Source organism: Ranitomeya imitator, chromosome 1, assembly GCF_032444005.1.
Source record: "Ranitomeya imitator isolate aRanImi1 chromosome 1, aRanImi1.pri, whole genome shotgun sequence".
Classification (NCBI taxonomy): Eukaryota; Metazoa; Chordata; class Amphibia; order Anura; family Dendrobatidae; genus Ranitomeya; species Ranitomeya imitator.
Window position 1 is genome coordinate 337,007,721 of NC_091282.1, and position 13,767 is coordinate 337,021,487.

The following is a 13,767-nucleotide window of genomic DNA, read 5'->3' on the forward strand; positions in this document are numbered from 1 at the left end:
ACAGAGCATTACTATATAGCAGATACGTATGTCAGGTTTAAATAAGCATAGTCTTACATGTGTGGTGGCAGCTCAATGAAATTTACACCTTGGTATATTTCCATCTGACGTTGAGTGTACAGTTCAAGATCCTTATATGGGTTCACAGAAACCAATAATGTCCCAATGTATGTCTAAGAAAGACAAAATACAGAATTTTTTATATTTTTAAGAGACGCTGTAGTCATATTTTCACGTACATAACAGTTCTAGGGAACATAACTGCAATTATGACTGATATTCTTATACGGACTGATCTAGATTTCTGCATCCAAATGAATCCCAAGTTTACAATACTTCCAGTGGCGACATATCATTGGTGCAGCCTGTGCATTTTAAATTAAGCTTCCTATGATCAATTATAGAGCATGAGCTAATAAAGCTCATGGCTCACAATTCTTGGTGGATAGAAATAATAATGTGCTTTATGAAAAGCTATGGGATAGGAGGGGGGCCCTATACTGTTCTTGCACAGAGGCCCTCTACTGACTATGTCCGCCCCTCTAGTCTTTCTATACAGAGCAGTATACCTGTAATGATGTAATTACATTGTGACAGATGTTCTGCTCTACCATTCAGATGGAAACTGTGTTTTGATAACAGCACCCCAGTGGGTGCTAGGGGGGTAGGTACACATGACTTTGACATTAGTCCCTAGTTCTATTACCCAAATTTGTTGAGACAAATGAGACAGTTAAATTGATGGTATACTTCCAAGTTATATTTTATATGTAGTCAGAGCCACCTCATAAACAGAAAGCACTAGTTAAGACTGAGAGCCCGATTCATCAAAGCTTTCACGCCACAATTCTGGGGTAAAGGTTTTGAAAAATTGCAAAATTTAGGCGCAACTCAGAGTTGTGCATAAATTTGTCAACTTTTGGCATTTTCACAAGTTTTTCCTAGTTCCAACAAGATAAGCGAAGCTAGGACGGGACTGGGGCACTGTAGGGGTGTGACGCCACAACTCGTCAAATTCCCAAAGAGCTGTGGTGTTCTGCATGCTTGAAAACTCCGGTGTAGAGTGAGATTTTTGGCGTAGCACACAGACGTGCAAGCCAATCGTCAGAAGCTCCAGTTTCATAAAGACGCATGCATCTCTTCATGAATCAGGAGCGTCAGACTCCACCATGCTCCTTATCATGTACAACACTGGTCTTGATGAATCAGGCCCTGAGACTTTTCTTGAATCTACTTCAGTCCATTGGCTGCAAAAACTGCATAAAAATGTGCAGCCATGTAGATACTGTAGGCATGGCAGTATTGCAGACAATGGATTTTCTTAATAAAAGGTGTAAGGAGACTCCAAAGGTAGAGCTTCTTTCCACCAGATTTAGATTTAAGATATTGAAATTGCGCTAAAACATGTTTTAAAAGAATACGTTTCCCATGTAACAATATTCTTCTTAGTTTAATGAAAGTACAGCAAGCATGCCACACACCAGCACAGGATATCATTTGTGTTAGTGCTGGAGAATGGGATAAAAGCCTGGAAGTAGTGTGCTGATGTGATGCTAGTACTATATGTCCCATGCTATACTATAGCCCCCGGTTTACTCGTTAAATACTATTCATCTCACAAGAGTATATTGCTGCATTATACTAGTACTTTCACCAATGAATAAAAAACATTACATAGATAAGATTCTCCTGGAACCGTTTGCGCAGATTGTCAAGGAAAGCAGTCTCGCTGGTGTGGGAATCAAGAAGCACAAAATCCTGCACTCCAACCTTATCCCGTGAAATAAGGGAACCTTCAATGTGCATTTCTGTGTCCTTCTTTTTGCCATTCGTCACCTGAAAAATATACAAATACATAACATTTAAAAACGATGTAATTTACAAAAGGAAAAAAAAAAATCAAAATTAAGTGCATGCATGGGCCCTTTATGAAAGCACATAGCCAGTACTCTGCATGCTGCTTTATGGTGCCCACCATGAGACACTGCAATGTCAAAACAATTCTTCTAACACAGAATACATGAAGTCTACATGTAATTTGAGGTGTCTACTCTGAATAAGCTGTTTCTGGCCATTCTGTACTGCATTTTTCACCAATTTTTCCTTCTGCAGGTTTTAGCTATAATTTTCAGTTGACCCTGAGCTAGTGGGAGGAAACTAGCTGATACGATGTCTCTTTTACACAGAAAACACAAACATGAAGGATTCCAGCTCTCTTGCATCTATGAAGTACACCCCCAGAATCAGTAACAGCTTGGTGGACATTATATAGTAGTGCTGAGCAGTAACGTAACTAGTAACTAGCATCCAATCTCTTATGCATCTAGGCACTTTATCCAACAACACGGATAGGAAGGACTAGAGGCAATGGGATGAAACTGAATGGGAGGAGACACAGATTAGATATTAGAAAAAACTTTTTGGGTGATCAATGAGTGGAACAGGCTGCCACGAGTGGAGTTCTCCTTCCATGGAAGTTTTCAAACAGAGGCTGGACAGACATCTGTCTGGGATGATTTAGTGAATCCTGCTTTGAGCAGAGGGTTGGACCAGATGACCCAGGAGGTCCCTTCCAACTCTAACATACTGTGATTCTACCTCTTCTCTGCAGGTCTTTGGGATCGTAATGGTGCTGGAAGCTCCAAGAGGTGGGGAAATTAGGAAACGGTTACTTGACCATGAAGCTTATTGTATGTATAACTTAAATACCTGTCATCCAACCGGACTGAACTTGCATTGTGAATTGATGTTTCATTATAGGATGATTTATGGGGTGTAGATTTGTATTTCTTTACATATTTGTTTTGTTCACATTTTTCTTGATTTTCTTTTGTTATTCGTTTCTACTTATTAACTCAACTTTAATTGTCATGTGAGTGCTCTTTGTATTCTTATTGGTCGTTCACCATTTAAACATACATGCAGTCATTATATGTGCAGCTCTAATAAAGAAAGCAGTGTGTGCTTTTGAAACGCGTTGCTGTATCTATTTTTAACATGGATCAATCTTTTTAGCTGTCTAGAACTTTTGGAATATATTTGGAATTTTTACGAAGCTGGATTTTTCCTTTCTCCTTCATTTTCAAGTGGTCCCTTGGAATCAGTGCTTCACTACACCTAGAGCCTGGATTTCCCTTGCTTTTTTGTATATATGATCTCCATTCTGGAATAAATTCCCTGTTGTGAATTCTGCTCTTGGGTTCCCTCCAGTGGTTGTAGGTGGGAATGCAGTTGTCTCTGAGTCACAGTCCTGGCCAGGTGTATCTGCTGATTGCTGTTCTGACTGGGATATTTAAGTGTGCAGGATTCATTAACCCTTTCCAGTTGTCAATGTTTCTTCTGAAGTGTTGGATCACTTTCTGGCTTCTCCTGCTCAGCTGTCAATTCAGCAAAGATAAGTGTCTGGTTTTTGTTTCTGTGGCACACGTGCAGTGTGCTTATGTTCTGTGCTGTTCATTTGTTTTTCTCTTGTCCAGCTTAGACTGTGTCAGTGTTTTCTCTGTCTTGTTAGATTCTCTGGAGATGCAGATATACGCTCCACATCTTTAGTTAGATGGTGGAGTTTTTGTATTTTCGGCTGTGGATATTTTTGGAAGGATTTTTTAATACTGACCGCTTAGTATCCTGTCCTATCCTTTCCTATTTAGCTAGTGTGTGCCTCATTTGCTAAATCCTGTTTTCTGCCTATGTGTGTCTTTTCCTCTACAACTTACAGTCAATATTTGTGGGGGGCTGCCTATCCTTTGGGGTTCTGCTCTGAGGCAAGGTAGAAATTCCTATTTCCATCTATAGGGGTATTTAGTCCTCCGGCTGTGTCGAGGTGTCTAGGTTTTGTTAGGCACACCCCACGGCTACTTCTAGTTGCGGTGATAAGATCAGGGTTTGCGGTCAGTATAGTTACCACCTACTCCAGTGAAAGTTTTCATGCTGCTCCAAGGTCACCTGATCATAACAATTCCCCCCATCCTGTACTCATCCTGGTATAAACTGTATGTCCCCCATACTGGTATATATGTTCCCCATCCTGGCATATATGTCCCCCATCCTGGCACCCTTGAAATTGTTTCAAAAATTGTTCCAAAAAATCCCCCTCAACTTAATATTTGGTTGCACACCTTTTGGAATAAATAACTAATCGGTCGCTTCCTTTAACCATCACAAAGCTTATTACAAATCTCATCTTGAATTTTGGACCAATCTTCTTTTGCAAACTGCTCCAGGTCTCTCATATTTGAAGGTGCCTTCTCCCAACAGCAATTATAGGATCTCTCCACAGGTGTTCAATGGGATTTAGATTTGGACTCATTGCTGGCCACTTCAGAACTCTTCAAGGATTTGTTTCCATCCATGTTTAGGTACTTTGTGAATTATGTTTGGGGTCATTGTCTTGCTGGAAGACCCATGACCTAAGACACAAGCCCAGCTTTCTGACACTGGGCCTTACATTGCAACCTAAAATCCAGTGGTAATCTTCAGATTTTATGATGACTTGCACACAGTTAAGGCACCCTCGACGGAGGGTTTGCACGGACACCGATGCACCCTGATCCTGCAGGACAGGTTGAATTTCTTAGAACTTTATTGTGGTTGCTTATCCACTATTTGGACTATCCTGCATAAAAAATCTTTGGAGGGAGATAAAATTAAATGTTTCCCGGCAACAGCCCCAAAACCTGAAAGATCTTGAGAAGATCTGTATGGGGGAATAGGCCAAAATCCCTGCTGCAGTGTGTGCAAACTTGGTCAAGGACTACATTAAACATCTAACCTCTGTAATTGCAAACAAAGGTTTCTGTACCAAGTATTACAGTAAGTTCTGTTTTCCTATTGTATGAAATACTAATTTCATGCAATAAAATGCAAATTAATCATGTAAAAATCATTCAATGTGATTTTCTGGATTTTTTTTTTAAGACTCTGTCTCTCACAGTTGAAGTATACGTACGATAAGGATTACAGACCTTTCCATCATTTGTACTGTAGGTGGCAAAACTTGCAAAATCAGCAGTGTATTAAATACTTATTTTCCCCACTGTATATGTCCCCCTTCCTGGGCCCATCCTGGTATTTATATGTCCCCCACCCTGGTATATATGTCTCTCATCCTGGGCTCTTCCTGGTATATGTATCCCCTGTTTTGATGTTGCTCTTTAACGCGTAATAAAATAAACCATTCTATGTTCCTACAAAACGTGGCATACTCTTCTGAAGCCGACACAGAAGCCGCAGCTGACGTCAGCATGCAAGCATCAGGCAGCGCATGACATCACTGCCAGCACTCAGAAGTCAGCTGCCAGCCTCTGATTGGCAGGTCTCTGAGCCACAATGAATTTCATCTGAATGTGTATCTTCGCATGCACATCCAGCTGAAATATGCTCTGGCGTAGGTGGGCCCCCCATCACCTCCGGTTGCACGCTCTGCGACCGCGATCGTTACGTCCCTGCTGCGAAGTGTACTTATCAATCCAGAACAAGTGTGAGATAAAACAGTTCATAGAAAACATCAGCATAGGTCAGTGTTTTTTTCTTTTTCATTTTGTTTCTCATTCTGCTCCTGGTACTTCCTTGATAGAAGTCTGTTTTGTTTTGATGAGGGCAGATTTTAGTGGTTTATCAGAATGAAAGATGAATTAAGACTAGAGGCCAGGAGAAAGGAGAAGAAAAGGTTTAGAAGTGGAGAATGAAACATAGTTCTCTGATAAGATATATTACAAAGTTTCTTATACTTGATCATAGAATTGATTTATGGAAAATTTGTTGCAGAGTCATTGACCATTAACCCCTTTCTGTCATTGGACGTACTATTCCGTCCATGTGGGGTTGGCCTTAATTCCCACAGACGGAATAGTACGTCCAGCCCGATCGGCCGCGCTCACGGGGGGAGCGCGGCAGATCGCGGCCGGGTGTCAGCTGCCTATCGCAGCTGACATCTGGCACTATGTGCTTGCAACTTTTTTTGTTCGTCGTGTCCGCCATTTCCGACCGCGCATGCGAGGCCGGAACTCCGCCCCCTCCTCCCCACAACTCACAATGGGGCAGCGGATGCATTGTAAAACTGCATCCGCCGCCCCCATTGTGCTGCGTTGTCACAGGATGCGTCGGTACGTCGGCCCAACGCACTGCGACGGGCCGACGCTGACACTAGTGTGAAAGTAGCCTAAACTATGAATACGTTTGGTGTAGAAATGAAAAGAAGCCCAAAAAAGGATGACACTCCAGCCTGACCCTAAATCTTTCCTAAAAAAAAGGTGAAAAAAAGTGTCCCAATATGTCTTCCCTAAAAATCAAGGTTCATCAACAGCCAATGAATGAGACGGAAAAGGCCAAACAGAAAGACAAGTATATTTAAACAAGTATGGCAAGATATCACATGCATGAAATACTAACCACAAGACTTACAGTCAGAACGAAGCCTAACATCATAGTGGTGGAATTAGTCCCTATTGTCCTTAGTGGACACTGCGCAAAAGTAAAGCATTGTTTACCTACAAATTAGTGATATCTTACTTCTCCAATATACACTTTTTGTGGTTTCAAACACCTTGTTTTACCATGGTTTGAGTGCCATTTTCCTACAGCTATGTAATAACCTGGTGACTAGTAGGCTCTGTTTGTCACATAGCCCACTAGATGGCACCTAAATATTTAAAAACTAAAAATTTACTGGTACAGTGGGGCAAAAAAGTATTTAGTCAGTCAGCAATAGTGCAAGTTCCACCACTTAAAAAGATGAGAGGCGTCTGTAATTTACATCATAGGTAGACCTCAACTATGGGAGACAAACTGAGAAAAAAAATCCAGAAAATCACATTGTCTGTTTTTTTTAACATTTTATTTGCATATTATGGTGGAAAATAAGTATTTGGTCAGAAACAAACAATCAAGATTTCTGGCTCTCACAGACCTGTAACTTCTTCTTTAAGAGTCTCCTCTTTCCTCCACTCATTACCTGTAGTAATGGCACCTGTTTAAACTTGTTATCAGTATAAAAAGACACCTGTGCACACCCTCAAACAGTCTGACTCCAAACTCCACTAAGGTGAAGACCAAAGAGCTGTCAAAGGACACCAGAAACAAAATTGTAGCCCTGCACCAGGCTGGGAAGACTGAATCTGCATTAGCCAACCAGCTTGGAGTGAAGAAATCAACAGTGGGAGCAATAATTAGAAAATGGAAGACATACAAGACCACTGATAATCTCCCTCGATCTGGGGCTCCACGCAAAATCCAACCCCGAGGGGTCAGAATGATCACAGGAACGGTGAGCAAAAATCCCAGAACCACGCGGGGGGACCTAGTGAATGAACTGCAGAGAGCTGGGACCAATGTAACAAGGCCTACCATAAGTAACACACTACGCCACCATGGACTCAGATCCTGCAGTGCCAGACGTGTCCCACTGCTTAAGCCAGTACATGTCCGGGCCCGTCTGAAGTTTGCTAGAGAGCATTTGGATGATCCAGAGGAGTTTTGGGAGAATGTCCTATGGTCTGATGAAACCAAACTGGAACTGTTTGGTAGAAACACAACTTGTCGTGTTTGGAGGAAAAAGAATACTGAGTTGCATCCATCAAACACCATACCTACTGTAAAGCATGGTGGTGGAAACATCATGCTTTGGGGCTGTTTCTCTGCAAAGGGGCCAGGATGACTGATCCGGGTACATGAAAGAATGAATGGGGCCATGTATCGTGAGATTTTGAGTGCAAACCTCCTTCCATCAGCAAGGGCATTGAAGATGAAACGTGGCTGGGTCTTTCAACATGACAATGATCCAAAGCACACCGCCAGGGCAACGAAGGAGTGGCTTCGTAAGAAGCATTTCAAGGTCCTGGAGTGGCCTAGCCAGTCTCCAGATCTCAACCCTATAGAAAACCTTTGGAGGGAGTTGAAAGTCCGTGTTGCCAAGCGAAAAGCCAAAAACATCACTGCTCTAGAGGAGATCTGCATGGAGAAATGGGCCAACATACCAACAACAGTGTGTGGCAACCTTGTGAAGACTTACAGAAAACGTTTGACCTCTGTCATTGCCAACAAAGGATATATTACAAAGTATTGAGATGAAATTTTGTTTCTGACCAAATACTTATTTTCCACCATAATATGCAAATAAAATGTTAAAAAAACAGACAATGTGATTTTCTGGATTTTTTTTCTCAGTTTGTCTCCCATAGTTGAGGTCTACCTATGATGTAAATTACAGACGCCTTTCATCTTTTTAAGTGGTTGAACTTGCACTATTGCTGACTGACTAAATACTTTTTTGCCCCACTGTATATTAACAATTTGGCTGACCAAGATTTCTTTCTGTCGTTCCCGTTTGCATCTACAATGACCTTTCCAATTTTCTATGTACTCAAAGTTGAATTGTGATATGTAACAATATTTTTTCTTCAGAGACATTTGGCCTTGTTATTTCTCTATAAATGTACAGTCCATTTAGGAAGTATTCAGACACTTTTTACAACACTTTATTACATTTTGACCTAAATAGACAATATGTTTTTACACTCAATGTCCTGTAATGGCAAAGAAAAATCAAGTTAGTTGAAACATGTGCAAAAGTATTGAAAATTAAAGATTGAAATGTCACGTTTACGTCAGTATTCAGACCTTTTGCTATGATGTTCAAAGCTATCTCCTTAATGAGCAGCATATTTTTTACCCTAATGCCCAAGAAATAGTGTTTCTTACGGGCAAAAATATACCGTCAATTTTTAACTTTAACGATTTTTTAAAGTTTATTTTAGCCTCATTATGAGACTTGACTATGCAATCATGTGATCATTTTTATATTACACTGTAATATTCCTTTATGTGTAAAACTGATAGGCATGCTTGTGTATCCTGCTTCAGTACAGGAGAACAAAGATCACAGTGCCGGAGGCCTGAAATATATGACGCCAATATCGTTATTGACCTAGCATCTAAGTGATTAAAGGGGTTGTCCACTCTAGAAATGACAAATCCGCAGTCACTTTTTGTGTGCTACCTGAAAGTGTGGGTTTTGGCTGGGTGTGTGAATTTGTGCTGTGAGGGCCTTATGTATGCAGGCTGCTGATAGCGAATGGTGAGGGCTGGCCAGAACCATGGATTCCACAGATCAACAAAGGATTTGCCTCTTGTATGTCCATTGAGTGATAAAAATTTCCTGGCAATATGTTTCCCAGGTCAGTAAAATTATGACAATGGTAAACTTAGAAGGCATTTTTAATATATAAAAATTCTGAATTTGGTAAAAGAATAAAGTGGGGTTGTACAGCTATTTTCTGAGACCCATATCTTTTTTAATTAGCTGTTTACGAACGCGTGTGATGGCTTGATTTTTCGCGTTTATGTTTTTATGGATACCATTTTGAAGTACATACGACAATTAGATTGCTTTTATTGCGTTTTTGAGAGGGAGCAGAGTCTGAAAAAGGGCAAATCTGTCATTTAGATTTTCTTTTCACCATTTCATGTACAGTTTAAATAATTTTATTTGCTTGAAAGATTGGACTTTTACAGACACAAAACTACCAAACATGTTTTGCTTTTTGCTTCTTTATTTTTGAACCTCATTTTTAAAGTATTGCAGTATATAGGAAAATTACTGATGTTATATCATTCCCAGCCTATGATTGGGCTTCATAGAAGCACCAAGATGGCGACGACTGGGGTCTACAGCTTTACTGGTCACATGATGCAGATGGTTGCCAAAACAATTGTGTTACATAATTGGGTCATTTAAATGTTGCTACTGATTTAACAATAGTGATACAGTTGTGATGAATGTATAACACTGTTGGCATCTTCCAGGTACAGAGCGGGCACAGCTCTTGAGCCCACTCCATATATCTGCACCCAACATATGATGTCCTACACCCTATACACTGCTACACCCTATGGGAGAAAGGCATTAATAAGGCAGTGCAGCCATTAGGTGACCGTGTCACATTTCATTAAATAATACTTTTTAGAGTTCAGTTATTAGTGATGTAACTTAATATCTATGGTTGCTAATAGGCAAAGAAAATTGACATATGAATCCAACCCTGATAGAGAAATCATCTTTTAAACTTAGGGTGCTCTTCGTCCTTTAGATTTAAATATAACTAGATAATAAAGTTTGACATTTCGAACTGTGATAATTAGTTTAACCTCTTAACCCTCGAGCCTACTTTCATCTCCCTGACCAGGCCAAATTTTACAATTCTGACTCTGTCATTTTGTGTGGAAATAACTCTGGAAAACTTCAGCTTAACCCACGGATTCTGAGAATATTTTTTCACGACATATATTTCTTTATGTTAGTGGTAAATTGACGCCAATATTGTTTGCGTTTATCTGTGAAAATATCAGAATTTGGGTGAACATTTCGCAATTTTCAAACTTATAAAGTTTATGTCCTTAGTTAACAAATAACATTAACCACATGTGTACGCTATATCAGCAGCATTTTTTAAACTTTTTTTTGTTAGGACGTTAGAAGGGTTAAAAGTTGATCAACAATTTCTCAATTTTCCAATAAAATTTACTAAACCAATTTTTTTTAGGGACTACGTCACATTTGAAGTGACATTGAGGGGCCTATAAGACAAAAACACCTGAAAGTGACACCATTTTAAAAACTGCACCCCTCAAAGTGATCAAAACCACATTCAAGAAGTTCATTAACCTTTCAGGGGCTTCACGGGAATTAAAGCAATATAGAAGGAAAAAAGAAAAATGTTACGTTTTCTCACAAAAATGTTGATTTAGTCCAAAATTTTGCATTTTCCCAAGGGTAACAGGACAAAATGGACCATATAATTTGTTGTGCTATTTCTCGAGTACGACAATTCCCCATATGTGGTGGAAAACTATTGTTTTGGGGCACGACTTGGCTCAGCAGGGCCGAACTGGCCATCGGGCAGTTCTGGCAAATGCCAGAAGGGCCGATGGCAGTAGTGGGCCGCTCGAGTGTGCCGCTGTCGGCACACTCCTCCCGCTGTCGGCACACTCCCGGGCCGGCCCCGCATTCAACTATACCGGCGTCATAGACGCCGGTACAGTTGAATGCAATGATGGGGAGAGAGCGTCTGCTGTCGCTCCCTCTCCCATCATTCCCCGCTCTGTCTGGCGCTTACACTGCGGGTGCGCGATGACGTCATATCATCGCTCACCTGCTGTGTGACCGGGCGGGCAGACTGCAGCTGCTGAGACCGGAGCCAGGAGCAGCGCAGGGCAAGAGGAAAGGTGAGTAGAGTCAGTGTTTTTTATTTTTTTATTATTACATGGCATGGCTACATTACATTCTATGGGGCTGTGCTGCATTACATTCTATGGGGACTGGCTACATTACATTCTATGGGGGCTGTGCTGCATTACATTCTATGGGAGCTGTGCTGTATTACATTCTATGGGGGCTGGCTGTATTACATTCTATGGGGGCTGGCTGCATTACATTCTATGGGGGCTGGCTGTATTACATTCTATGGGGGCTGTGCTGCATTACATTCTATAGGGGCTGTGCTGCATTACATTCTATGGGGGCTGTGCTGTATTACATTCTATGGGGGGCTGTGCTGTATTACATTCTATGGGAGCTGTGCTGCATTACATTCTATGGGGGCTGTGCTGCATTACATTCTATGGGGGCTGTGCTGCATTACATTCTATGGATTGGGAGGTCAGAGAGGCGGCGTGGCAGGCAAAATCCTCTAGTGTTTTTGAGATGGCTGGGGTTTCTGTACCCCAAGTGGACAATGACTTTTCAGCATTATGTTCAGATTTAACCAGAGCCCATAAGACTGGTATGAGGCTCTGGTGGAATATGCGTAGTTTGGAGGAGCATGTTAAATCTGGTTTTATCCCGAGAGGTCTTCGGATATCTATTTTTCCCGCTTGGGAACCCTCAGACGCCTTTAAACAAACCTGGGAGCAGGGACTTACACGGTGTTCGGGCATCTTAATTAATCTATTGCTAGAGCATGACAGAACATTATTTTCAGCAACCAAAACCTCCATTAAGGAGTTAGAATCAAAATTGACTAGCTTTGATGAGGGCTCTGTTACAGCCTTCAAAAATAAGTTGAAGGATACTCTCGACAAATACGAGATTGAAATCACACAACGTAAGAGAGCAAAGTTTCAAAGGAACAAAATGGATTTTGAGCAAGGGAAGGCATATAAGTGGAGACATATGGGCAATGCACGAAGACCGAAATCCCTTAAGGGGGGCCTTCACCCTTCTTCTTCTACGGCTACAATCCCCTCATATAGAGAAGAGAGCTCCAGTGATTTTTTATCTTCCGCCGGGAGCGAGGTCGACCACGGACCAGACGAGGGAGAAAACACAAGAAACGTAACAAAACGGTTTCCACGACACAGGGGGTACATGTCTCCCCATCGCCACAAGTACCCCACCAGGCGGAAGTAGGAGATATGGAGGCCTTTCATCAAGATGTATTGGGGCATATACCTAGTACAACCACACTACAGGTTATAAATCTTTCCAATTATGTCCCTACACCTATAGAATTATCTGTGCTCCAGAAAGGCCTGTCCTTTGTCCCTACACATGTTGCAGACAAGTTTACTCTCATTAAAGATTTATATTTGTTTTGCAGAAAGCTAACGTTCCAAGTCATGTACAGGAGACCCGACATCATGCAGACGATACCCAGTGATGAACGCCAAACCTTTCAGGATTTGTTGGAATTACTCGAGGAGAACGAATCAAATCCGAATAGAAGGAGGTTTCCAAATAGAAACAAATCTCTTAAAACTCCCTCCTTTTCCTTGGTACCGGCCATAAAGATATTCTTTGAGGTGGTCAGGAGAGACATCATGGCCATGCCTATCCGGGTAAGTGGACCATCGAATTTAAACATGGATGAAAGACGCGCCCTTACCGCCCTACAGAACAACGGGGATTTTATCATCAAAGAGGCAGACAAAGGGGGCAATGTGGTTTTGTGGTCAGTTCAACTTTATGAAACTGAAGCTAAACGACAGCTGAGCAATACACAATACTATCAGAAGCTCCCCTCTGATCCCACCTCCATTTTTCTCCGTAAATATGAACAACTACTCGGTAGGGCGTTACAGCATGGCATTGTTTCTCCACAGGAGAAACAGTACCTTTGGGTGGCGAATCCTGTAACGGCAACATTTTACATGTTGCCGAAAATTCATAAGGATAGCGTTAAACCTCCCGGTAGACCTATTGTGTCAAGTGTTGGCAGTGTGTGTGAGAAGGCAGGCGAATACTTAGATTTCTTCCTCCAACCCATCGCCTCATCCCTTCCCTCATTTATTCGGGATTCCTCACACTTTATCAGCATGTGTAGCCAGGTGGTACTCCCTAATAATTTTTTATTAGTCACCTGTGATGTGGAATCACTTTACTCGAATATTGGTCATCAGGACGGGATAAGGGCGTTAACACATTTCTTGGATAAGAAGACATCCATGGATAGAGGCCACGATTCGTTTCTCCTCGATTTGATGTCTTTTGTGCTTCATCACAACTTTTTCCTCTTTGACAGAGTCTATTACCTTCAGCGATCAGGCGTGGCGATGGGCGCGAAGTGTGCACCAGCCTATGCCAACATCTTTTTAGGCTGGTGGGAGGAGTTATTTGTATATTCCTCCCCTCTATTCGTTACCCACGTCCACGCCTGGTATCGCTTTATAGACGATGTCTTCATCATCTGGAAGGGCACTGAAGAGGAATGTGTTATGTTTTTCAAAGATTTGAACTCCAATTCTGTTAACATCTTTCTTACGTTCTCCATTTCCACC

General features: G+C 41.5%; 1 protein-coding gene across 1 annotated transcript in view; it reads right to left on the reverse strand.

Moving 5' to 3' along the window:
• Window positions 1–1,806, reverse strand: part of MYO1H (myosin IH) — a 209,884-nt gene extending 208,078 nt beyond the window's left edge. The window contains exons 1-2 of the mRNA XM_069759473.1: window positions 1,675–1,806; window positions 58–173 (exon numbers count right to left, since the gene is read on the reverse strand). Of these exons, the coding sequence (XP_069615574.1) occupies window positions 58–173; window positions 1,675–1,806 (248 nt within the window). The remainder of the gene's footprint in view (window positions 1–57; window positions 174–1,674) is intronic.
• Window positions 1,807–13,767: the final 11,961 nt, after the last annotated feature.